The following is a 25,880-nucleotide window of genomic DNA, read 5'->3' on the forward strand; positions in this document are numbered from 1 at the left end:
ATGTTGCACGAATAGTTGATCAGAATGGCCACCCCTTTGGCGGGCTGTTTGCCTGGTTATGTTTTAACTATATCGTCTAAGTGAATAAACCTTTAAGAAGTAACTGTTATGTTAGACAAAATAGCGCAGCCTGATTCAGCAGAAAGGCGGGGAAAGTAGACACACTCCTTCGTCAAATTGAAATGATTCCATAGCCAAGTGGGGGGGAAAACTTATTTTCTTTCCTGTATGGATCAGCGCACGCAGGTTCCCCTAGACTTCAACCTTATTCTGGGGTGAATAAGGGAACTGAGTATCCTCCCCAGCCACCATCAAAGAAAAATCCCATGCTGGAATTCCAGGGCACTTGCCACACCTACCTGGCACTTGCCTGCCCTCTGGCAATCATAGACACTTTATGCTTGCGTGACACGTGTTTAAGCTACTGAGCCATGTTCCCAGCCCCTGTCAGTTACTTTTGAGGTTACATCAAAAAACTGATTCTATTTTGTTCTAATAAAACTGAGGAGGTCTTTGGTGACTGTATACTATAACCACGGTTTTATATATAAACTGAAAGACGCAAAAGCCCTGTGAGGCATGGACACGGTGCCAGGGAGCTGCTGTCTCTGAAATGGTAGGAGAATACATCACGGCATGCTGTTCTTCCGTACAGTGGGTGCATCATAGTACTCCACATGAGGCAAAGGCAAGCTCAAGTGTTAGCATTTCCATTGCAGTTAGAATGTTCTGGAGTTAAAAACAAATGTATCCTATTCATGGTTGGTTGAGTGCACAGCTACGTTGGCCTTGTTGGCATGCCTGTTTTCTTTCTGTGTGAAGTTGCCAGCTACAACCAGGGCTGTATGAGGAGGGCCCAACCTTCTGACTGACAGTTAGTTGACTATAGTTGCCACCTAAATGTCTATGAAACGATTGGATGAATGAGCGAGGGTGCAGACTCCATAGTCCCCTATTTGTGGTAAGAGAATAGTACAGTGAAATGCTTTGGGAATCGTTGTCACCTAGCTTTCATTACACTGTCTTGTAGTCTGTTACTGCACCAGCTTTGTATATTAAACTCACTCTCTCTCTCTCTCTCTCTCTCTCTCTCTCTCTCTCTCTCTCTCTTTCACACACACACTCACACACACATGTGCACGCATGTGCCTTTGTGTTTGTGATAATACAGGCTTTGGTTCTCTCTGTGGTTTCAGGCATCCTCTGAAAGTCTTGAGTGTTACCCACAATCCTATACTATACCATGAAGCTTCCAAGTGAGATTAGAGGCGAGCTTTGACTTAAACAGTATTTGTTTGAGCGGTAGCCACAGGGGGAAGAGGCCAGTTTGGGCACAATCATGCAGCCAAAATGGGTGACATGAGGAGAGACAGTTGCTAATGCATCGGACAGCAAGTGGCCTGGTCTAGTGTAGCAACTGTGCCCAGTGAATGCGCTCAAGCAGAGCCATAGCTAGGAAATGACTCTGACAAGAGAGAACGGGGGCTCAACACAGAGTTCGCAGTCCCGCGACTGGGAGACGCATCTACACTCTGCTCCACATTTGCGAAACGTAATTTTGAGGTCACGAAATGTGATTTGCAAAAAGCTGATTGTTGCCCAAAAGAAGAGGAAGTTCGTTGAGCAAACATAGAAACTGGTTGGAAAAATGGGATTCTTTTTTATGATTCGTGCAAGAAAGATGTTAACACCAAAGAGCCAAGTGGTTTCCTGTGACACACTGACAAACAGGGAGGAAGAACACAATTTCTCAATACCCATGTGTCGAGTCGTGTGCTTTGGAGAGTCTGTGATGTCCAGCCTGGAAAGGGCTTAGACGGAGGAGCATTGTAGCATTGTCATAGTTACCCAAGAAATGCCACATGATGGATGTGGAGGAGTAGAAGGACAGTTTTGAAATGTCATCTGGAAATAATTCCCACTTGAGTGCCACGCCACCTTCTCCCATGTTCCTCTCCACATGGAGCTGTGACCCTCTGCACAGCCCCTGGGGTTGAATGAACTTCACAAAAAACACCAAGACCAAAAAAAAGACACTTGCCGGCATCTGGGTGCCCAGGCAATGTGGAAAGTCAGTCAGAAAACCACAGTGGTCAGGCTGCCTTGATTCCTGTTACCCCAAAAGCCATTTCCCACCAACTCCAAAGTAAAAAGCAGCTGCTCTATAGCCCAGTTTTCTGAAATGTGCTATTCATGCATCTCTGTGTGTGCATGCATGTGTGTGTGTGCACATGCGTGCATTAATGCATGCAACAGTGTGCAAAGTTAACCCAGGCGCCTGTGCATGCTATGTGCTCGCTTTCCACTGAGTCGCATCTCCAGCCCTCTGTGTGTTTTTTTTATTACTTTTTCTTTGAGACAGAGTTTCACTCTGTTGATCAAGCCGGTGTGAACTCACTCTAGATAAGTAGAACCTGTGATCCTCCTGAGTAGCTGCTATCATAGACCAACACCACCAGGCTGAGCTCATTGCCAAGTGATTTCAAGTAAGAATAATTCTCAATGGCATCAAAAATGGCGGGGACCAAAAGTTGGGCCTAAAGCTGGCCTCCTCCACCACCCCGTCATGTACACTGGAATCCCTACACAGTTGACAAAAGTTCCTGTTGTCTGTAGCTTGAGAATCACCAGCTCCCCTCCCCCAAAATGTCCAGGAAGAGAAGTTGATGACCTCACAGGGGCCAGAGAGCCGTAGGATGGATAAACTACCCTGACGTCTCTATGAAGAATTGACCTGGCATGTGGACTGTGCCCAAACCCTCCACCATCGCTCATCAGCTTCTGTCAATCGCACATCTGGTTTGGGCTTTGGAATTCTTCCGAGGCACCCAGGGAGCAGCGCTCGTATTTATCAGACACTCCTGGCTATCAGCTAGGCTTTGTCTAACCTAAACAGTGAGGCGATTCTTCAAGGATCTGGGATCTGGGAGGCCCTGGGATTGCATACAATTGAACCTGCAGGGTTGCTAAGAAGGAGCAGCTGCTGGGAGGAGGGGCATCCTTGACAACACTCGAGCGAGGATACCCCCGGAGGCATCTGAAACTATGAAATCCCCACCCCATTCCCCCATCCCCCAAGAAGCTTTCATTAACTAATTGGGCCAAAACATAGAAAATGGGGTGAGATGCACTAGTGTCCTATTGGGAACCCACACCTCTGATGTCACACTGTCTGCCACCAATGAGGTGACCAGTTTATCAGGTATGCCTGGGACTGAGCAGTTTTAATATGGGAATTCTGCATCTCAGAGCCAGGTTAGTCCCAGGCAAACAGGGACTGCTGGTCACTAGAGGTTAACCATGACCATGGGAGAGTTAAGCTATGCATTGTTTCCAAATCTGCATAACCTGCTAGGTTATAATGGGAACTAAATAGGTTGAGCAGAAAGTGTGCTCAGAACTGGTAAGCCACCTCCAGAACAGTGACATTGTTGACATTGTCATAAGACAGATATGAAGAGGATTTAAACTAACATCAGAATCCCAAAGCTGTGTCTGACTTTCAGCTCTTGCTGCCAAGTTGAACTTCATTGTCTATACCTGTAAAGTGGGGGTAACATCACCTGGTCAGGACAATGTTGAATAAGCTAAGCCCCAATTCTATGCCTGCTAATAAAGAAACACACAATCTAATGACTGTCATAACCACTGGCATGAACAGGAACAAACGGGGAACGCCAGCAGTGTGGGCTTCTTTACTCTCTTAGTAAAGCCCGATTTTAACAGCAAACGCTAAAGTCCAGAACTCACGAGCTCCCTCTACAGGCAGAATAAATAATCCTCCCAAAAGTGCCAAGAAGCCCAGAAAGGATGCTTTTAAACTTCTGCTTCTAGGAGGCAGAAGCCAAAACTATTCCCAGAGATAATTGGGTTATTTCTGGGGATGAAGAATGACAGTGAAGCGGGAAGCCCAAGGGCATTCTGGGACCTAGGATGTGCACTCTGCTGGCAAAAGGCCCAGATGACAGGGCAGAGACAAGGACACGGGCAGTGTGATGTTTGTGGCTCACATCTCTCAGCTCCAGGCCTGAAGGCACAGGCTTGATGAGAACAGGCCACGCTTGGCAGGTCACACTGCCTGAGTTCTTCGCGAGAGCCATGCAGTAGCTGCAGAGGATGATACAGTCGTGAAGAATCGCCTGCTTCTAATTTTCCTTGTATTTCCTCTGCTTCTGCTTCCCGTATCCCAAGCACCTCTCAATTACCAGTCAACAGCCATGAAGGCATCTTACAACCCTAATGGGCACAGCTCAAAGAGAATTCCGCCATCCCCTCCAGTTCCTAGCTGTGTGTGCCTGGGAGGGTTATTAGGGTCTCCGTACTTTCATTTCTCACTGGCAAGCTGGGTATAGCGATATTTTGCTCTTAGGGTTGGTGTGAGGATTGGATGGGTCAGTGCACATGGAAGTGTTCCACAACATGCCTGGTCCACAGTACATAGCAAGTGAACTGTCTGCATGCACGGCTCTAACTGATGATCCTGCATTGTGAATTGAGATTTGAAGGATCAAAACACAGAACCAGATTCCTATAGATGCTAACTCTGTAAATTAATAGGAAAAAAATAGAAGCAGAGGAGCGCCATTAATCTGAAGGGAAAAGAGACGCATTTCCTCTCTAGGATTTCTCCCCATCTCACCCCACCCTCAGATAGAAGCTGACCCTGTTCAGAGTCTGGCCAGTTGTATCTCAGGCGTGCACAGCATCTTGGGTAAACTGAGTCATGCGTGCCTACTGGCATTGGACCTATCCATTGCCTGTGCAAAATCTATCCTGAGGTCTGAATGCCTCCCCTGACATCACCCATCTACCCCAGAGCCTCAGGCAGCTGGAACCCAACCTCCCATCTCACTTGGTTTCTCTGCTTGTTTGGAATTTTTCCTCTCTGGTGTTGATTAACAAGTGGAGACCTCGGGACATTTCCCCTGGAGGTTTGCAGGCAGAAGAGAGGAAGTAATGAGGATGGGGGTAGCAATGTGTGGCCAACGGGGAGATAGGAAGTCTGTTGTCTCTTTAGGATGAGATCCACCTTAGTTCAAATTCACACTCTGGCTCTATCCTGACTACCAGAGGGTGCACTTGCTCCCTGGGTGACCTCTTTGACTTATTAACTTATGCCGCCTTCACCCAAGACTACACAGAAACACTCATGTTTATTACTGGTATCTTTTCTGGTACTTTGTTACTGGCTACTTACTTCTAGGTAAATGACCCTGTGGTTCCACCCCAGGGAGTATGGGTTTTAACCTAGAAGGGAAATCAAAAGAATGTTAAGACTAATTTTACCTAACGTCCTTAGGTCAAAGAGGAATTGTTTGAGAAGGTACAGGTATAGGAAATAAAATATAGCCAATAACTATCCAATCAGAGCTCAGAAAGTTTCTAGGTAGGAACCTTGTGTTCGGGATCAGGAAGTCTGGGTGCTAGAGCAGTTCCCTTAATAGAAACTACGCCACAGCTATTGAGTCTCTTCCAAGCAGCATGATGAGAACGAACTGGCAGGGCTGGGTCCAACTCCAGGGTGGGCTCGGGAGTCTCAGTGGGAGCGCTTTGGAGATCACGCACGATCCATTTATTTTTATCTCAAACACAATGGAGATTTCTAGTGCTTTACATTAAAGACACAAAATATTGTCATTTATTTAAAATATATAGCCTGTCTTCTCCATACGCCCAAAAGAGGATTAAGGCAGCTTGCAAGTATTAAAACCATGTCTCCGCCAGCACAATCAGAAGCATAAATAGAAAACATCTAATAAGAGGAGGGAAGAAAAAATAGCTACTCTCAGGCCTAAGCTGTGTTAGCCCAGCCTGTGGCACTATGATGCGCTGTCTGCCTGCATTTTGTGCACTGTGCCGAGGGCTTGGTGTGCTCAAGATGAGCGTGAGTGTGCTCTCTTGCAAGCTATACTCTCTGGGAGAGAAGGAATGGTCTTTTAAAGGGGAAGCACTAAAGACAGCGGCTCGACCGTGTAAGCCTAGCATGTAGGATGCTGAGGGTTACAAGTTCCAGAGGAACCTGCCCTACATGGTGAGGATCTAGCTCAAAAAACAAAAAGAAAGAAAGAAAAGAAAGTGAGGGAGGGGGGAGGAAAAGAGGGAGAGATAGAGAGAGAGAGAGAAGAAAGAGAAAGAATCATAGAATAGATCAAGGACGAGAAAGAAGTGGAGGGAGGGAAGGAAGGGGGGAGGAAATTTTGCATGCTCACTCTAATACATGAAGTGGCTGGCTGGCTGGTGTTGGCAGCGGCAACCCTGTTTAGGCTGATGGTCCTGAAGAGGAGACTTGGAGCTGGGCACTGTCGGCTTCATTTCTCCTGCCTCCTCCCTCTTCAGTCACACATCAGACTTCTCTGTGCTACTGTCCCAGCCCCAAGAGGATGAGAGCCTTGCCAGAGCCCAGGAGTGGGGCCGGTAGTCATGTGTCCCAGGTTTTACCTACTTGTCTGGATCTCACTTTCACCCTTCTTTCCCCTTCAGCATGTAACAGGACACGTGTATGGTGTATGGAATCCACCCTTCCTAACTAACACTCACCATGCGCTTGTCCTTGGGGCCTTTGAATGTAGTGTCTCCATCTTGGCTGTTAGCTGATATCACTCATTTCTCTGGACTCCCCTCTTCTGATAGTTAACATGTCTTCATGTATGTCTGTGTGAGGGTGTCGGATCCCCTGGAACTGTAATCACAGACGGTTGAAAGCTGCCATGTGGGTGCTGGGTCCTCTGGAAGAAGAGCCGGTACTCTTAACCGCTGAGCCATTCTCCAACCCCAACTCGCCTCTTCTGAAAAGCCTTCCCTGATGCCCCTAAGCAGAGTGCGCTCTTTCTCTGTGCTCTCCCAAAGCTAGTCTCTACCTGCATCTCTCCAATAACAAGGCATGACGGTTTTCCTGTTTCCACGTCAGCCCCTAGTTACACGTTGTACAATATTTTTCTCTGCATCCAGTGTCTAACCACGCACATTGAGGTATATTTACACTAGTTACTGCTCGTCACCTTGCTACTGAATTCCAGGCAGTGCTGGGCACTGCACACGAATATTTAAACCTCACAGTAAATAAATATCATTTGACTTACGGGAAATGAGTCAGGGGGATTGACTGGGGAACTTGTTTAGATTTGCAGAGTGGTAAGGTTGCGGAGATGATTCCCACCTAGGTGTTTTTAACCTGAAAATCTAGTTTTTTCCACCTCCTCATGTTTCTTGCATGGCCCTCGGTGAATTCATTGAATAAGAAGAAGTATTTTAGTACTATTCTATAAAGCCTTCACTGTACCAGCATCAAAAGAAGGTATGTAATCAGAAGCCTTCATTGGTGTTAAGTACAGGCATGATTTAAAATGCATTCTAAGCTGAGTGTGAGACATGGGTGTATAGCCCCAGATCGCAAGGGCAGGAGGATTATAAAGTCAAGCCTTGCTTGTCAAAGCTGGGTTACACTGTAGCGAGACCCTTCCACCCCCACCCCCAAACAAAACAAAGCAATAAAACTGTCAAAGTTGTATAGTGAAGTTGCGAGGGAAATAAAGGCCGGTTGAAAATCTATTCCTCCTTTTCTCCTTTCCTCGACATTTTGATTTTAAAATATGTGGGACTGAAGAGGGACGTGATGAGCTTGCTGAGGGAGAGGGGTCCCAGACCCATATCACAGCCAACCATGGGTAACTAAATATTGCCAGGACCATGTGGGCACATCCTGCAGTTCCCAACCTGGGGTTTCTGTAGTGCAATGCGGAAAGGATGACTGTTACTCGGTTGGGTTCAACAGAGGTTTACTTACAGCCCTGTGGTTGTCCAGAGCAAACCAGTTAGCGGAAGTCCAACTGGTGTCTCTGCCACCAGCCATGAAAGGCATGGGAATCCGTGAGCTGGCTCTTTCCAGGTCCCAAGAGAAGAAAGGAAGGCATCTCCATCCTATAGAGAACGCGGCATCTCCATCCTAGAGAGGGACGCTGCATCTCCATCTGAGAGGGGGATACTGCATCTCCATCCTAGAGAGGGACATTGCATCTCCATCCTGGAGAGAGATGCTGCGTCTCCATCCTGGAGAGAGATGCTGTGTCTCCATCCTAAAGAAGGGCACTATCTCTATCCAAGAGAGGGATGCTGCATGGCTACTGGTTCATCTTATTGGATTCATTGTAATTCTCAACTAGTTAATTCCATATTACTGTGAAATACTCTCATTTCTGTGTGTTCTTTTTGCTGTTGTTTTTATGAGACAGTCTTCCTATGTAGCCCGGGTCGACTTTGACTCAAGGCCTCCTGCACCATCCTACGTGCTGGAATTGCAAGCATGTGCTACCACACCTGGTCATATCAGAGGTGTGCCACCACACCTGGTCATATCAGAGGTGTGCCACCACACCTGGTCATAATGTGCTATCACATATGTGCATCCGTCCTTACCATAGTTGTCTAGTATAGAAACTATCACTGCATCTGGAACTTAAATTCCTTAGTTAATTATTTGGATATTGTATTTAGGTCTTAAAGTATTGTTCCATGTCCTGGCCAGACAGCTCAGCAGGTAAAGGCACTTGCCACCAAGCCTGATGACCTGAGCTTGGCTCCCAGGACCCGCATAGGGACGGAGAGAGACAATTTCTACAAGTTGTCCTCGGCCCTCCACACACCTGTGCTGGAATGTCCTCTCCCACAGGTGAAGAATTGTAATAAATTTTTAAAGTATTTACCTTAACCGAATAACTATTCAGGTAAATGTTTCTGTGTAAAGGTCACCGTCTCAACAGTCATTATATAAAACTATTTTTCATGATGTTAGGGATTTAGAATCCTAATATGAAGGTGGTGAGGTCCAGCCCCTGTGCTGGGACTGCATGGTGCCATGGGAAGCACAGGGCATCATGTGGCAAGGATAGGAGAGACTGTTGTCTTTCTGCTAAGGCCAGCAGCATCCCGTCACAGGGATCCCATCCTGATGGCCTTGTTTAATCCTAATCGCTTCCCAGAGATCCCCAATCTCCAAACACCATGCTTAGATTAACATTCCATAATCCTAACGGCACAGGAAAATTAAATTTCAACATACAAACCCTTGGGGGATATATCCAAACCATATTAGAACCATAGCAGATGTTCGTGTTGAGAATAATTGGGGAAGAGCAAGGATGGAGCATAGAACAGGAGGTTAGGGCAGTAAGCCACTGATAAGGTGGGGCACGGTGGCTGCGGCGATGAGCACCTGCTGGTTTCTGGATGATTTGTTGTTGTTGTTGTCGTTGTTGTTGTTGTTGTTAGATTGTACCTGGGATGCCAAAGGAAAAAGAGGAATGGAGGCTGAGGCTGAGGTTTTTGGCCTGAACAGATGTGATGGATATAGGAGCTCTTTAACACAATGGGAAAGATGTAAGAACCGGCTTGGCAGGGGGATCAGGATGTGTGGATGTTGTGTTGAGGATGTGTATTAGATGTCAAAGTGAGGATGTGGAGCGTCTGATAGCTGAGTCCAGAGCTCAGGGAAGCTCTGGGCTGGAGGCCAGGCTGTGTGAGGGAAGAACATGAGGAACTCACAGTCTGGTTCAGACGCCATCAAAGGCGTCAGAGCCAACTGTTGGCAGGAAACTCACTTCTCGCTGGAGTCTCCGCCGTTGGCTCCCTTGGCATGGGAGAAAGAACAGGTATATCTCATAGGACTAGATGTCGCCTTTCTGGTTAAGTTCCGGTTTCAAGCAAACTATCAGTTCTTTTGAAAGAAAAGGAACAGTTGAGAATTCACTCTCAACCTCCAACTTGGTCAGAAAAGTGGCCTGGGACAGGTGAGTGAAAGGGAAGCCCTCTTGAGCCCCCATCTTGCCGCTGTGTTCACGTGCACCTCACACTTCATACAAGTAGCAGAAAGCAGAACGCCAGAGTCAATTTGCTTCTTCTTTGTTTTTGGTTTTTCAAGAGACAGGGTTTCTCTGTGTAGCCCTGGCTGTCCTGTAGACCAGATTGGCCTCTAATTCAGAGATTCACTGTCTCTGCCTCCCGAGTGCTGGGATTAAAGGTGTGCACCCCACCACTCCGGCTTCATATTGCTTCCTAGAGAACTGAGAAGAGAGAAACGGGCCCAATTCTCCCACACTGGCAGGTTTTCTTATTACCGGTGGTTGGAATGTGCTTTTCTTTGAGGTAGATGTGTGCTACATGTGTGTTTGTGTTTTGTTTGGACCGCACAGTGTTTTAAAACACATATGTAAAAAAAAATTCACATTAAAATGTGGGTTTTAGTGTCCAGATTGCTTGCTCCTGACAACACTGGGCTAGCCTTCTCATGAGCTAGCTTTCTCAGCTAAAAGCCCGTACTAGAATCAACACCGCTTGCCATGGTTCCTGCCTGGCTTACCTGACTCATTTCCCTGTTCCCTTGCTTCACTAACCTGTGAGTTCAGTCCCCGGGTTACAGTGAGAGGAGACTGGACAATTAATGGATTCTGAGTGAGGAGTTGAGTCCGGTTTGTATCAGAAGCCACTGAGAGAAGGAGGGAGATCGCCTCAGGGAGGGTTGTGTTGTTCCGATAATGTTGTGAGGGTAGGGGCTTACTTTCTTGTGGGCAGCTTGCAAGCTATCCTAAGTGGGCCAGTTCACAGACAGCAGGAAGCCCCTCCCTGCAAATGAGCTAGGACCACCCCCACCCGGCAGGCTGCGCTCTGTGGAGGTCCCCCTTAGGACCTTTGTGGACCATGTCTGGGCTCCATCCGGATCCTAGTTCCAGCTCCCATTAGCGGCTCATACCACAGACTCGAGACTATTTGTAGAAAGAGGGTTCATTTCCTCTTCACACATTCAACCCCTCAACCCCAAATTCCAGGGCACCTGGTGCTGGTGCCCTCAGAAGCAGACTGATCTGTCACTGGCTGCTGGTTTCAACGGAGGAGCTCAGGACCCAGACTTCATCAGTACCAAGAAAGATGATTCCAGGATGCTTGTTTTGGCAGACAGCATATCCAGAGTTTGTGGCTTGAGTTGAAGTAATGGTGTTCTGTGTTCTTATGCTCATCCTTCAAGCCCACGGCCATCAGCACCTGAGAGTACTTAGGGCTCAGGTAACTGAAGGGAGCATAAATCCTGCTGGCTTTGAACGCAGCCAGGGTGCAGCCTATCTTCCTGTCCTGGCTACCATCAATCAGCTCTTCCCCTTCTCCTTCACTCGACTGTGCCCGTAAATCAAGAGCCCCCAGTATCAGTCACCACAGAAGCTATAATTAGTAAGTACAGCCACTACTTTCGTCTATCCCTCGGCCGCAGATTCAGGCTAAGCCGAGAAGACGGAGAAAGCCGACATGACAGAAGGGTGAGTTGTGACCCTGGTTTTTATCCAGAGCTCATGAGTCTGAATGTCTCCATGTAGGTTCTGCACACTCCCCAGCTATTGTAACTACAGCTGAGAATCGAGTGCCAAGGAGGAGTCTCGTCATCCATTGAACGCTGTTTCCTCTTCTGGATTCAAAAAAAAAAATATGTCCTTAGAGCCCCAGAAATCTGAGACAGCAGTGGTGTCTTAATGGTCGTGGTCTTGGAATTTCTCCTCTCCAGTTCTCTCAAGGCACAGGGATGAGATTCAGCTTTCTCAATGGGACAGGTTATGTCCCTCGAAGAAAGCCATAGCTTGTGCCAGTCCACACAGCCGTGTTCTAGGGAAATACTTTCCCTGCTCTGGCTGAGCGCATGGTCAAGGGCACTGCTTGGTCAAGCACCGCAAAGAGATGCTGTCTCCAAATCTTCCATCCTGTGCACTGCTGACCAAATGCTGCTGGCCTCCAGAGAAGCGTTCTGCTCTCAGATTACAGCTTTGGCGCTCTCCAACGTGTGCTGGCTAGGATTTTTTCCATCACACAGTATTTCTTCCAATTTTTAAATTCCCCATATCAACCACTTCACTCTTCTGAAGCAGAATAATTTCAAGCCAAAGTAACTAATGAGGATGAAAAAAAAAAGCACCTCACCAATTCAAAAGGGATGCTAAGGCTTCCCAGGAGGAGTTCTGGGGTCAGCTCAAAAGTATAAGCTCCAGCTTGTACCGGCCTGTCTGTCTTCTAGCAAATGAGGGTGTGAAGTTGTGTAATCACAGGCCCCTTCGACTGAGAGTAACACCGCATGTCATCACATTTAAAATGCCACTGGTTATTAAAAGCATTGTATTGTATTTACTAACAAGAAAAGGGAATCTTAAAATGTGTCTCCAGTTAAATTACCCAAACACCCCTATGCATGACTAGGTTACTCACAGCAGGCTCCATTGGCTGTAAAATGCACTTATGTTAACCCAGCTACTCCCTCTGGCCTGGGCTGCATTGCTTGGTGTGAGACGGGCGATCCTTTTCCATGACAAATGCAGTACGGCTTTTCTTCTCTTTGGGAGTGTCTTTCTACCGAAAGAAAACATTCGCTTAAACATTTCCTTTATTTCTAAAGTGTGTGTGCGCGCGCGCATCGGGGTATGTGCACACGAGTACAGAAGGAGTACTCATGGAGGCAGAGGAGTCAGATCCCTCCAGACCTTGAGTTACAAGAGGTTGTACGAGCCACTTGACATGGGTGTTGGGAGCTGAATGAGGACCCTCTGCAAGAACAGGATGGGCTCTTAACCACCAAACCATCTTTCCAGCCCTGGGATGGAGCCTTTTGGGGCTAGAAAGAGGGTTTAGCAGTTAAAAACACTGGCAGCAACTGGACAGTGGTGGTGCTTGGCGTTAAACCCAGCACTTGGGAGGCAGAGGCAGGCAGATCTCTTTGAGTTTGAGGCCAGCCTGGTCTACAGAGCTAGTTCCAGAACAGCTGGGGCTGTTACACAGAGAAACCCTGTCTCAAGACACACATAAACACACACACACACACACACACATAAACACACACACACACACACACACACTGGCTGCTCTTCCAGAGGACTTGGGTTCGGTTCCCAGCACCAACATGGTGGTTCACAACCATCTGTAACTCCAGTTACAGGGATTTGATGCCTTCTCTGGCCTCTGCCAGCACCAGGCATCCACATAATTCATGTCATACATGTAAGCAAAACACTCATACACATGAAATAAATCAAAATAAACCATTTGCTTTTTCCCTTGAAAGAAAATAACAACATTGTAGACATTCTTCTAGGGATGGATGTCTGCTTCATTAAAACAAAACTGGCAAATCCTCCGCTTTTTTTTTTATATTCAGTAACTTTTCATTCCGATGCTGAAGTATAATGGCCTCTTCATAAATATATTTAATCGTATTCTTTCCCTAACTCCTCCCAGATTGTCCCCACTTCGGTCCCAATACAACTTTGCGTTCTCTCTCTTTCCCTCAAAAAAAGAAAGAAAAAGGAAAAGAAAATTAAAACAAAAAAAAAACCCAATAAGAGAAAAAAATAACAAAATTAAAAGCACACAAAATCATAGGGTTTGTTTGTGATGGGTAACTACTCTGGGACATGGGGACTGTTTGGAAGAATAATTGATATACCTAGTGGCACTCGGTTGGAGAAAACTAATTTCCCCCTTTCCAGCAGGTATAATTGAGGTACCTTCTGGGTTAATAGTGGGACTCTGCTCCCACTTCCCTTCTTGGTGCTGGGATTTATCTGGTTTGAACCTGTGCAGGTCATGTGTGTGTTGTCTGTCTCTCTGAGAGCGCATGCATTTGAGTCCTGTTGTGTCTGGAAGACACTGTTTCCTTGGAGCATCCACCACCTCTGGCTCTTAACACTCTTCCCACCTGCTCGTCTGCATAGATCCCTCCTCCCTGAGAGGGGAGATTTGACGAAGACATCTCATCTAGGACTGAGTGTTCCAAAGTTTCTCACTGCACATCGTCCACTTGGGGGTCTCTGTGTTAATCCCACCTACTGCAGGAAAATGCTCCTCTGCTGGGAACTGAGGAGTGGGAAGGATGGGTATAGCAGTATGTCCGTGGTGGATTCTGTTGTAAGACGTTTGCGTGGCAACCACACTCAGTGGAGTAAAGAAAAGCGTGGACCCAGCACAGTGGGAGGGACGCGACAATGGTGGCAGCCATGCCCAGGCAGTGGTTCCTACACCACAGCTGCTGCCTGGCAGCGGATACTGCTCGGAATCCTCGGTACATCCTGATCGCAGACATGGGAAAGTAAGGAGTGAAGCCTGCTAACTGCAGATGCGCAGTGGCATCTGTGTCCTTTCAAGGACACAAAGCATCATTCAAGTAAGGTTGCAAATGTTATAAGAGAAAAATAAGCAAATAAACAGAAAATAAAAGACTTGAATCGTATACTGCAGTGGTTCTCAGTCTTCCTAATGTCGCAGCCCTTTAACTCAGCTCCTCACGTTGTCCTCCAACCAATGGAGTTATTGTCATTGCTACTTCATAATTGTAATTTTGCTACATGAATCTCAATGTAAATTATGAGTCATAATGTAAATATCTGTGTTTTCTGAGGGTCTCAGAAGACCCCTGTGAGAGTCATTCAACCCCCAAAGGGGTTGCGAGCCATAAGCTGAGAACCGCAGATATGGGGTTTGTGTAATAAACCGGGAAGAATAATAGAATCAGCACACCCATGGCCGCTTGAAGGAGCTCATTAGTGCGATTTCTGTTAGGACAGCAGCTGTGTCGTCTGGCTGCCCTCTCCAGCAGTTCGTCGGTGAACGGACCTGACTAGCCTACTGGCAATGAAATGTGTTCACGAAGAATAAGGCTCTAAACTGGCTCACACATTGGTCTTCTGAGCCCTGGCATTCCTCCCTTCCCCTATTGTACCAATGCGTGGTCTACTTTCAAAGTTTGGTTCTTGGTGAGATGAAATAATGAATAAGATGGATAGAAACAAGAAAACAGTCAGAAGGAGTTTCTGTTGTTAATGATAAAAATCAAAGATATTTTTATTTCCTGATGTGTGGCATGTGACATTTTCCAGTGTGTGAGAACCCCTGGTGTTGGTCCCTCTGAAGAGCAGGGGAGGCATTAACAGACCTAGGAATGGGACAGGAATGGAAGCCACCACGCCCACCCCTAGAGAATAGCAGTTTTGAATAAGCCTTGTGGCTTTACGGCAAGGGCGGTTCTGTTTCTCTGGTCAGCTAAATACGGGCTCTGGGAGTGACCTCGTATATTTATGTCCTACACCGTGGGATCAAAACCGAAAGAAAGGAGTAGGAATGTGACGAAGGGCGTTCCTAGTCAAAATAGACGCCAGTAAGAAGCCATTGCCAAGTCCAAACGTTAGAGCTCTCCATCCCCGCACCACAGTCAGGTCGATTCGATGTCCTACTGCTCAGTCGCCAGTGTGGAGACAGTGCTAGGAGAACGCAACAGGCAATTTTAATTACTATCTCAAGTCATCAAGTTCATACTGAATTCGTATGTGTGAAAGGGGAAGGCTGGGCTATCCACGGGCAGATTGTGTATTTGGAGTCCTAACCAAACTGCCCCATTTGCGTTTGCTCCAGCTGCAAAGGTGCCTCCCACTATGGCCTGACCAAGGACCGGAAAAGGCGCTCACAAGATGGCTGCACCGACGGCTCTGCCAGTCTCACAGTAGTGCCCCTCTCCTCAGAGGTTTCGGCCGCTGCCACCATCTCCTTAATGACCGACGAGCCTGGCCTAGACAACCCTGCCTACGTGTCCCCAGTGGAGGAGGGGGAGGCGGTAGCCAACCTCTCGGACTCTGGCCGGAGCAACCGAACCAGGGGTGAGTCAGACGGGTGGGTGTCCGGGAACAGGCTCTTGGTTTTCCCTGGGATTGCCCTCTGTAGAATACTCGTGGTGGAAAGTTCTGGAAATGTTTTTTTTTAAGGGGAAATGGTTCTGGTAGTTTTGGCAGCCACTCCATGTCCAGTTCTCCAAAGTGAGAGGAACTGTGAGTGCTCAGATTTTTATGGCCGTGTAATCTGACTTGGTGAAGGCAGTTGATGGCTTACGGTTCCTCCCTGGGAGAAAAGATTTTACACCAGTGAGATACGCTTTCTTATTACAAGAGAATCTAGAAGTATGGGTAAATAAACTCTTATCACTAAGAGGCAATCACTGTTTTAATAACGTATTATCCCATTTCATCTCTTTAATATATAAGAGATTTCTTTCTTTCTTTCTTTCTTTCTTTTTTTTTACCGTAGTCACTTTTCTGTTTGTATTGAGGCAGAGTCTCACTCCGTGCTGACTTTGACCTCCTGGGCTTCCTGTCTGACCTCCTGAGTGCTGGGATTCCAGGCCCAGAGCAGCGCACTTGGCTAAGGGATGATGGCCGTAAACCTGTGACTCCCTTTTCCGTTACATCTCTCCTTAGCACGGCCCTTTGAGCGCTCCACCATGAGAAGCCGCTCTTTTAAAAAGATCAACAGAGCTCTGAGTGTTCTTCGAAGGACCAAGAGCGGAAGTACCGTTGACAACCACACCGACCAGGGCAGGGAGAACTCTGAGAACGCCACTGTCCCTGAAGGTAAAGGAATCCCCATCCCTCCCCCAGGCTAGCCACAGGCTGGGTTTCCAGAGTCACTTCAGGGATGCTAACAGCCTGACCACCAGCCAGCCTCTGTGACCCCTCTCTTCCCAAGCCTTGGTTTTTAACCTTGATCAGCCTCTCCATCTGTGTAAGGGCTGAAACCCTCATCTTCTTTGTCATCTTTCTACGAAGATGAGGGAAAATGCATCTGCTCCCTGGACTTCAGGTGCCAGCTTAACGCATATGAAGATAATTACCATAGTTAGAGAGGGAAATTTTCTTTTAAATCATTCTCACCGCACGGCAGGACACACAGTCTGCGGCTGAAATGGAAAAGGCCGTGGATACCGCGAGTTCTGTACAAACCAATAAGCAACAAGTTGGCTCCTTTGTTTTGATTTATGGCCTTAATTTTCTTTATTCTCTTATTTATTGTGTGCGGGTGGAGGTGGCTGCGCAGGCCCACGTACACATGTGCTCATGTGTCACAGTGCATGCGGAGGTCAGAAGACTGAGGCTGGAACTCAGGTCAGCAAGGGCCTTGAGCCACTGACCACTCTTGTGGGTCCTTGAAAAGCACCTTTACCTACAGAGTGGTACAGACTGATAGACAAGCGTTCTTACCACGCCTGCACATGAGACACTCCAGATGTGCTATATGCCTTTTCTCATTGAGAAGTCATCACAAGGAGCCTGTAACCAGGCACATCTCCAGGTCACTGGTGGATTCCAGGAAGGTTCACTGTCCTCAGCCCTGTTTATAACCAAGTATACTGAGGCACACAGAGAGTTTACTCAGCTTGTTCCAAACGCCCTTGTTGACCTGTGAAGCCATACTTAGTTCATGAATCTTAGTTCATGTATGACTTACGTTTTCCCCAGAGTAAGTAGAGCTGAGGAGATATTGATTTCCACCTTTCTTTTCATTTCATATTGAAGCTTTTAGGTTAAATTAACATTTTTTGAGACAAGGTCTGTCTCAGAAAATAATTTTTTTGAAGTCTTGGTTAGTCTAGAACTTCCTGTGACGATCAGGCTGATCCCAAACTCACAGCAAGCCTCCTGACACTACTGGGCTTGCAGACATACACCGCATCTGCTTCTTATTAACTGCACAGTAAATAACAGCATTAAAAATCAAGAGCAGTAACAGTCAGAGCTCTGAGTCATACAGAATGCTGAGATAAGGGGCTGGAGAGATGGCTCAGAGGTTAAGAGCACTGACTGCTCTTCCAGAGGCCCTGAGTTCAATTCCTGGCAACCACATGGTGGCTCACAACCTTCTACAGTGAGGTCTGATGCCCTCTTCTGGAGTGCAGGCATACATGCAGACAGAACACTGTATTCATATAAATAGATAGATAAATAAATAAATCTTAAAAGAAAAGAATACTGAGATAAGGATTGTCATTCCTAGTTTACAGGATAAGGAAAATGATCCAGAGAGGTTAGGTAAGAAGCCCAAAGTCACACAGCTAAACAACCAACACAACACACACACACACACACACATCAGGATAATCGGGATTTTAACTTCAAGTTCTGGCTCTTTTGAAACCTTCCAAAACACTTTTTGGAGTTGAAAGTTAAAGCCCCAGGCACTTTATTTACTCCGCCCTTGGAAAATTCATAAGCAGTGTCTATGACTCCTATGCTGTCCTCTCCTCACACGCCCTCCATGCCTCCCCACGTGTCCTCCATGTTCTCCCAACCTGCCCGCCCTCCGTGCTCTCCCCACGTGCCCTCTGTGCCTCCCCATGCGCCCCCCATGCTCTCCCCGCATGCCCCCGTGCTCTCCCCACGCGCCCCCGTGCTCTCCCCACGTGCCCCCGTGCTCTCCCCACGTGCCCCCGTGCTCTCCCCACGTGCCCCCCATGCTCTCCCCACGCGCCCCCGTGCTCTCCCCACGCGCCCCCGTGCTCTCCCCACGCGCCCCCCCCATGCTCTCCCCACACGCCCCGTGCTCTCCCCACGCGCCCCCATGCTCTCCCCACGCGCCCCCGTGTTCTCCCCACGCGTCCCCGTGCTCTCCCCACACGCCCCGTGCTCTCCCCACGCGCCCCCATGCTCTCCCCACGCGCCCCCGTGCTCTCCCCACGCGCCCCCGTGCTCTCCCCACGCGCCCTCGTGTTCTCCCCACGCGTCCCCGTGCTCTCCCCACGCGCCCCCCCATGCTCTCCCCACGCTCCCTCTGTGCTCTCCCCACGCGCCCCAGTGCTCCCCCCATGCTCTCCCCATCAGCCCCGTGCTCCCCCCATGCGCCCCCCCCCCCCCCCCGTGCTCTCCTCGCGCGCCCTCCGTGCTCTACCCTCATATGCCTGTGTGGCTTCTCATGCCTCTCAGCTGCTGACCAACCTGGACACTCCATCTCCTTCCTATTGCCAACCTAATTCTTCACCTGGAAACAGGGATAAGACGCCACCTTCACAGGGTCAGTAGGAAGACTGAAAATATGCGTTCCCATTTCTTAGTTCAGTGCACAGAAAAGACTGTTTTTAAATCCTTTAATCTTCAGACAAAAACAGAACTTTGATCAAATTCTTTTGTCTATACTAGGACATTTTTGACAGTTTAAAAAATCCTTTTAACCCTGCAAGGTCATGAGGATCTCATTGGCCTGGCTCTAAGGAAACAACACTTAAGAGGGTGGTGTCGGGCATGTCCTTTCTACATGGAATCAGATATCTCCAGTTGTTTAAGAGAACAATGTTTGTGGGAGAATCGGGAGCTTTGATGGTTATTTCCAAAACTTCCTTTGTTTACAATGATTTTTCAAAAACTTTCCATTCCGTTGATACCAGACATGTTCTGACAGAAGCTTAAAGCCCACTTAATACGTCAGAGCAATGTAAACACGCACCAAACCCAGTAACTCACGTACTGTTAGCGCTCGGGGCGGACAGGCTGAGACTGCTACTCACAGTCTCGCAGAAGACATTCACTGCCATTAAATTAAATCTGGAGTTCAGAACCCACATTCACAGTACCCGGACTTCCTCTAGCCACTGCATTACCTCGTTGATTATGCTGTATAATAACTGTAAGTAACTTCTTTCCCTGTTTAATTTTCACAAAGAGTTGAGTTCATTTAAGGAAATGAACTATGGTTCTAGGCTTTGAAAATACTCCCGAAAGGTAGCTTTATACAGAACCAGGCTCATAGTCTCTCTGTCCAGGTGACAAGCTAAAGGGTGAAGACAGCCATCAGCAGGCACTGGACACTGACTCTCCCTGCCTTCTGCATGCTAACTGAGCTTCAAGCTACACAAAGGAGCCATTTCCCAGCCAGGTTAGGTGTGACGTATTCTCAGCAGTCCGTGTCCCCTCTAGACACTTACATTCCAACAGAAGTGAAAAACAGTGCCAGTCAGTGCTTCTGGGTTCTTGGTCCAGAGGGCCTGGGCCTGTGAACCTTGACCTGCTGTAAACACCTGGTTCCTGAGAAACTAATGAGGCCATGAGTGTTCCTGACATATCACCTTGTTTCACAGCTTCCTCTCTGTGCATTCCAGCATGTGTGCGCGCACACGCGTGCGCACACACACACACACACACACACGTGAATAAAGGACTGCCTATCACTGTGGGGCTGCATAGGGACCCAGACAACTACTCCATATCTGGCACAGCCAGGGAGGATCAAGAAATGTGTCCTGGGGAAAGCTGACTCTTGGATTAAATCCTGAAGTTAGGAAACACCAGCTCACATAGTCTTTGATTTCTCTCTAGCACTGAGTTCAGTGATCCCGCCAGATGAGGGACAAACCTCCCGGAGGTGGCCATAAGACTATGATGTTGGCCTCTTCGTGACTATGAACTAGGTCTTCTGACTGTCTGCTATTGACAATAGTGCCTGCCAGAGGGCTGAAGACTCCTTAGGCCTGAAAAGCATAGTCTCTGAGATCTTCCAATCACAGAAAAGCAGATTCTGGTTCTGTTCCTGGATAAGAGAGTCATAGAATTGCACTTCATTCCCTGACGACATCTGTCCATTTGTTCACTCCTATTCTAGCAGTAAGCATCAGCCGGAGGCGCCCGTGGACAGAGAGGTCTATGCAGAGAACCATGGAGCAGCCAGAAATCACTGCCTCTGCTGAGTGATCAAAGTAGTTCAAACATTAATTGAAGCAGTCAACCAGATATTATTGACATCGGGATGGCCAAGTTAAGACAGCCACATGCAGCCCGATAGCGAAGCTGGTTGCTAGATTCTCAGTCTGGATGCTGATGCAGGAGATTGGCATAGTTAGCAATCATGGAAGGCTGAATGCCATGAGGAGTTGTCAGCCTTAACGGGATCATGCATTTAGAGACAGCAAGGACCAGAGGGATCAGGGTAAAGTTTAATTGGAAGGGATTATTTCATACTTGCCTTGAAGGAAAAATTGGGTTTCGGCCCAGGATAAAAAACATTCCGGCAGAGAAATGTATGCTGGCACCGAGGCAGGAACGTGGGAAAGGCGCACGAGGAACGGCGAACAATTTAGTTTGGCAAGAAGGTCTGAAACAAACCCTGTTTCTGTCCATTCCAGCCTTCCCAAGGTTGTACCACCTGATTCCAGATGGAGAGATTACAAGCATCAAAATCAATAGAGTGGATCCCAGCGAGAGCCTCTCCATTAGGCTGGTGGGGGGCAGCGAAACCCCGCTGGTTCACATCATTATTCAGCACATCTACCGTGACGGAGTGATTGCCAGAGACGGACGGCTGCTGCCAGGAGACGTCATTCTCAAGGTGCCTGTCAGGCATGGTCGTGTAACTATAAGCTACAAGACCATGAGCTGTAGGCTGCCAAAGGCACATAGTCTAAACCCTTGGAAGTGAATAATGGTTGGATGGATAGGTGGAAGGATAGACAGATGGGCGGAAAGATGGGTGGATAAGTGGACAGGTGGATGAAGAGGTGGAATCCTTCAGAGCCGGTAATGGCTGGGTAGCTAGGTCGGTAGACAGATAATTGGATGGGTGGGTGGGTAAGCAGGTAGATGGATGGGTGGGTAGGAGGGTGGGTAAGTGGATAGGAAGAGGACAAGGGGAGTGGATATAATGATACAAAGACTCTCGCTTTCCAGAGTTGTGTTGAGATAAACCTGATATGTAACTGTTCTCTTTGCTACTGTATCATTTTCTGTCTTCTCTCTTCCCCATCTGCTATGTTTTCATCTACCCCCTTTTCTTTCTCCACTTACTGTTTCCTTCCTTTCTCTTCTTGCTCCTTCTGTGGCCTTTCCTTTAAAAGAAGCATTAGTATAAAATAAGACTGGAGCATATGTTTTTTTTCTTAAATTGGAAAGCAGATTAACAGCAACTGTTGTATTTGATCTAATTGTGTTCAGATACCCTCTTACGGAAAATCTGTAGCTCAATAATCATCTCTAATCTGGTCTCATGACCCAGAGGCATTCCCCAGGTCTCAGGAGTGGAATGACCTGGCATGGGCACACTGTCTCCAAGGCACAGTTGAAAGGGAGACTTTGCAGAAGAATTTCTTGGACAGAAAGGAAGGGGGGAGAGAAGTGTTGTTTATTAGACAGATGCCAAATGTGAGCCAAAGGGGACTAGCACGGCCTCCCTTCTCATCTACTTCTTATCTGATACTCAGATAATAGCCCCAGCCCACCCTTTGCAGGCAGCAGAGGGACAACTCCTGTCCCAGCATGAACTGTTTGTTTGGCAAACTAATTGGGATAAGAGGAGAAATAATTGAAAACGGTTACCACAGAAATGTTGACATTCCCATTGGTCTCTGGGGTTTTACGCCAGGCGGGGCCCGTCACTCAAGTGGGCCACAAATGCTGGGACCCCAGTTACAGAAGGGCTTGCTCTCTGTTCCAACGGAGACTACTGTGCCTGGGAGGGCTGCAGAAGAATAATCCATTCTTTGGCCCTTAGTTGGAAGCAACTAGAAGATAAAAGAAATGCCAGGGACCTTTACCAGGGGACCATGACTTCCCTTGGCCTGGGTTAATGGGATATCAGGCTCTGCCACCTTCAGGGTAGTGCTCCCTTGTGTTTGGACAAGGGGGTACCTCAACTTAACCGAGGGAGCCTCATCTTTCTCTAAACTGTAGCAGGAGGCCATGGTTGACCTCAAATAAGGCCCCTTCAAAGCCCATTCCAAAGTGCCTCTAACAATTGGCTTCAAGAACAAGCAATGTTAGCAAACTCCCAAAATCTAAGCAGAGTGCAGGACTCCTGGGAACTGTTTTCTTCCAGAACGGTGACAAACACTGGGGCTGTAGCCTCCTGGCTGGGCCTGTGGGGTCAGGGTAATTAGAGCCAGAAAATCAGATGCAGCAGCCGCCCTGTGGATTGGATCATCAGGCCCCAGTGAGAGGCCCAGCTTCAGGATATTTAAGGAGTGCTATAGAGTGATCACCCTTTCAGTAAATAGCCTAAGAAAGTCCTTGTGCATTTGTTTGTCTGAAATTATTGAAGCCCCTGAGCCCCTTTATAATTAGAGCATTAGCAGAAGACCTTGTAGACATCCCCCTAGTTTTTGACATTCCTACACACACTGCCACACTCACATCTGCAGAGAAATACTTGGGCCCTCTCATTGATACTGTATCATACAACACACATACACACACACAGGCATAATCACAGATACCACATCATACAACACATACATCCAGGCATAATCGCAAATACTGTATCATACATACCCAGGCATAATCACAGATACTGTATCATACAACACACACACCTAGGCATAATCACAGATACCACACCATACAACACACTCACACACACCCAGGTATAATCACAGATATCGCATCATACAACACACACACCTAGACATAATTACAGATACCATACCATACAACACACTCGCACACACTCAGACCCACTCACAGATACTGAGTCAACAACACACACGTAGGCCTACTAACTCAGATACTGTAACAAGCACACAGCCACACACGTTCAGATAGACTCACTCAGATAATACAATGTGAAATCACACTTGGCATGCACTCAGGCACATTAACACTGATATCATAACATACAAAGACATTAACACTTTGTCAGGCACACTCACCCAGATGTTCTGACATGCACACACACTCACATACGCCAGGCAGCACTCACAGATACTACAATATGAAACATATAAACACACTCACACATTGAAGCACATATTCTCTCTCTCTCTCTCTCTCTCTCTCTCTCTCTCTCTCTCTCTCTCTCTCCCCCCCCTCTCTCACACACACACACATACACAAAATATGGAACAATTGAAGGTGAAAGTACAGATAACTCAGTAAGAAAAATTATGTTGAAGGTTTTTAGAAAGAAAACATTGACTCATTTAGGTCTAAATAGTGTTGGATATCATTATCTGGTGTTGTGGTGCAGATCAGTGGTCAGGCCTGTGATCTGCATGCACCTCACTTTAAGAATGTAACTGTTTGGGGGTGGAGAGATGGCTCAGAGGTTAAGAGCATTGCCTGCTCTTCCAAAGGTCCTGAGTTCAATTCCCAGAAACCACATGGTGGCTCACAACCATCTGTAATGGACCTCTTCTGGCCTGCAGGCATACACACAGACAGAATATTGTATACATAATAAATAAATAAATAAATAAATAAATAAATAAATAAATAAATAAATATTTTTTTTTAAATAACGAATGTAATTGTTTGAGCCAGCCAGTGGTGGTGCCGCATTTAATCTCAGCTCTTGGGAGGCAGAGGCAGTCAGATCTCTATGAGTTCAAGGCCAGCCTGGTCTACACAGGGAGCTCCAGGACAGCCAGAGCTGTTATGCAGAGAAATCTTGTCTAGAAAATTAAAGCAAAACAAGCAAAAAGTCATTTGAGTGTCTTTCCTTTCAAAATTCTTTTCTTCTGTATCAACTAAGAAAACTAAAATTTGCAGGCAACAGAAATAAATGCCAAGATTTTGCAACCAGACATACGGGCCTATGCAAGGACAGTGGTGAAGGAAGGCAGTGCTGAGCCCTAGAGGCGGAAAGTTACTGTGGGAAATCAGGCTATTAGAACACAGGATTAAAGGAGACAGTCAAATGGGCTGGGGGACAATAGCCTGGTTCCTTTGTGGACTTGGTCTTGTATTAATTTGATTCTTGTGATGTTGAGGATCATACTCATGCTGGCCTGGTCCTTTTCAGAAGGCTTATGGTAGGTCCACTCACTGTCACCTGGCTCCACCCCCAGGTCAATGGAATGGACATCAGCAATGTCCCTCATAACTACGCCCTGCGGCTCCTGCGGCAGCCCTGCCAGGTGCTGCGGCTCACGGTGCTGCGCGAGCAGAAGTTCCGTAGCAGAAGCAATGGACAGGCACTGGAGTCCTCTGGACCTCGGGACGACAGCTTCCACGTAATTCTCAACAAAAGCAGCCCTGAGGAGCAGCTTGGCATTAAGCTGGTGCGTAGGGTGGACGAGCCTGGCGTATTTATCTTCAACGTGCTAAATGGCGGTGTTGCCGACCGACACGGCCAGCTAGAGGAGAATGACCGTGTGCTGGCCATCAACGGACATGACCTTCGGTTCGGCAGTCCGGAAAGCGCAGCTCATCTGATTCAGGTGGGTCAGAAGTCACCCTAAGATCCCAGTCAGAAACTCCCACGAGAGCAGAACACTCGGCACCTCACCATGTGAACCATGCGAGCCTCTCTCTCAGGAAGTCAGGGAAGGGCTGGCGGTTTCAGTGCTTCTGCCCCAGTGAGAACTTAGCTGACGCGAGAGGTGTACCTTGGGTCATGACCTTGACTGATAGTCTTACAACTGTGTGTGCTCGCTCTCCTTCTCTCCCTACCTCTGTCCTCAAGTTCTACTTTGCCAGTCTAGAAGAGCATAGTAGCATATTACATTCTAAAAGTACCTAGAACAATGCTTAGCAAGGTTAAACACTCAGTGAATAGTGTTTAATATATGTAAATATTTAACTATAATAGATTAGTCAAATTGCAAACAGATAAATATATGTAATACTGTTTGCTCATTAATTCTGTCTCTAAGGGATTTTTTTTGGTCAAGCCATTTGCCACAGAACCAGATCTACACTTGTTTTACATGCTCATTGACCTTATGATGTAACCTCTACTTTGTATCCCTCTGACTTTGCTCAGTTATCATAGGTTGAGCAGCCTCTGTGTACCAAGCAATGCCCAGTGCAGTGGTAACAAGGTAGCCATGGTTGATTGCATCCCAGAGCTTGAACATTTCTTGTCCCTGATTTTGTACAACCAAAAAAGGCAGTGCTAGACTAGAAAAAGACCAGATGAAACAGCTACATGAGAGAGACGGCTCTTTCTTTTCTTCAGGGAAATGCTATCTCAGCTTAATTTTTTTTTTTTTCAATTTTAAAATCTAGACCCTAAGGGATGGTCAATACTTTTTTGTCTTACATTTGTTAGCGCCCTCTGCAGGTCACCCAGTGCAACTCCCATTCTGGCGCTCCTTGCCAACTGCACTTTCACAATAGGCAAAA

At 47.3% G+C, this 25,880-nt stretch overlaps 1 protein-coding gene across 2 annotated transcripts in view; it reads left to right on the forward strand.

Moving 5' to 3' along the window:
• Lnx1 (ligand of numb-protein X 1) overlaps nt 1-25,880 on the forward strand; it is a 108,497-nt gene that overhangs the window by 61,131 nt on the left and 21,486 nt on the right. For both annotated transcript variants that reach the window (XM_075943009.1, XM_075943010.1), the window contains 4 exons: nt 15,427-15,668; nt 16,263-16,415; nt 20,951-21,153; nt 24,602-24,973. In XM_075943009.1, the coding sequence (XP_075799124.1) occupies nt 15,427-15,668; nt 16,263-16,415; nt 20,951-21,153; nt 24,602-24,973 (970 nt within the window). The remainder of the gene's footprint in view (nt 1-15,426; nt 15,669-16,262; nt 16,416-20,950; nt 21,154-24,601; nt 24,974-25,880) is intronic.

This window comes from Microtus pennsylvanicus, chromosome 12 (genome assembly GCF_037038515.1).
Source record: "Microtus pennsylvanicus isolate mMicPen1 chromosome 12, mMicPen1.hap1, whole genome shotgun sequence".
Classification (NCBI taxonomy): Eukaryota; Metazoa; Chordata; class Mammalia; order Rodentia; family Cricetidae; genus Microtus; species Microtus pennsylvanicus.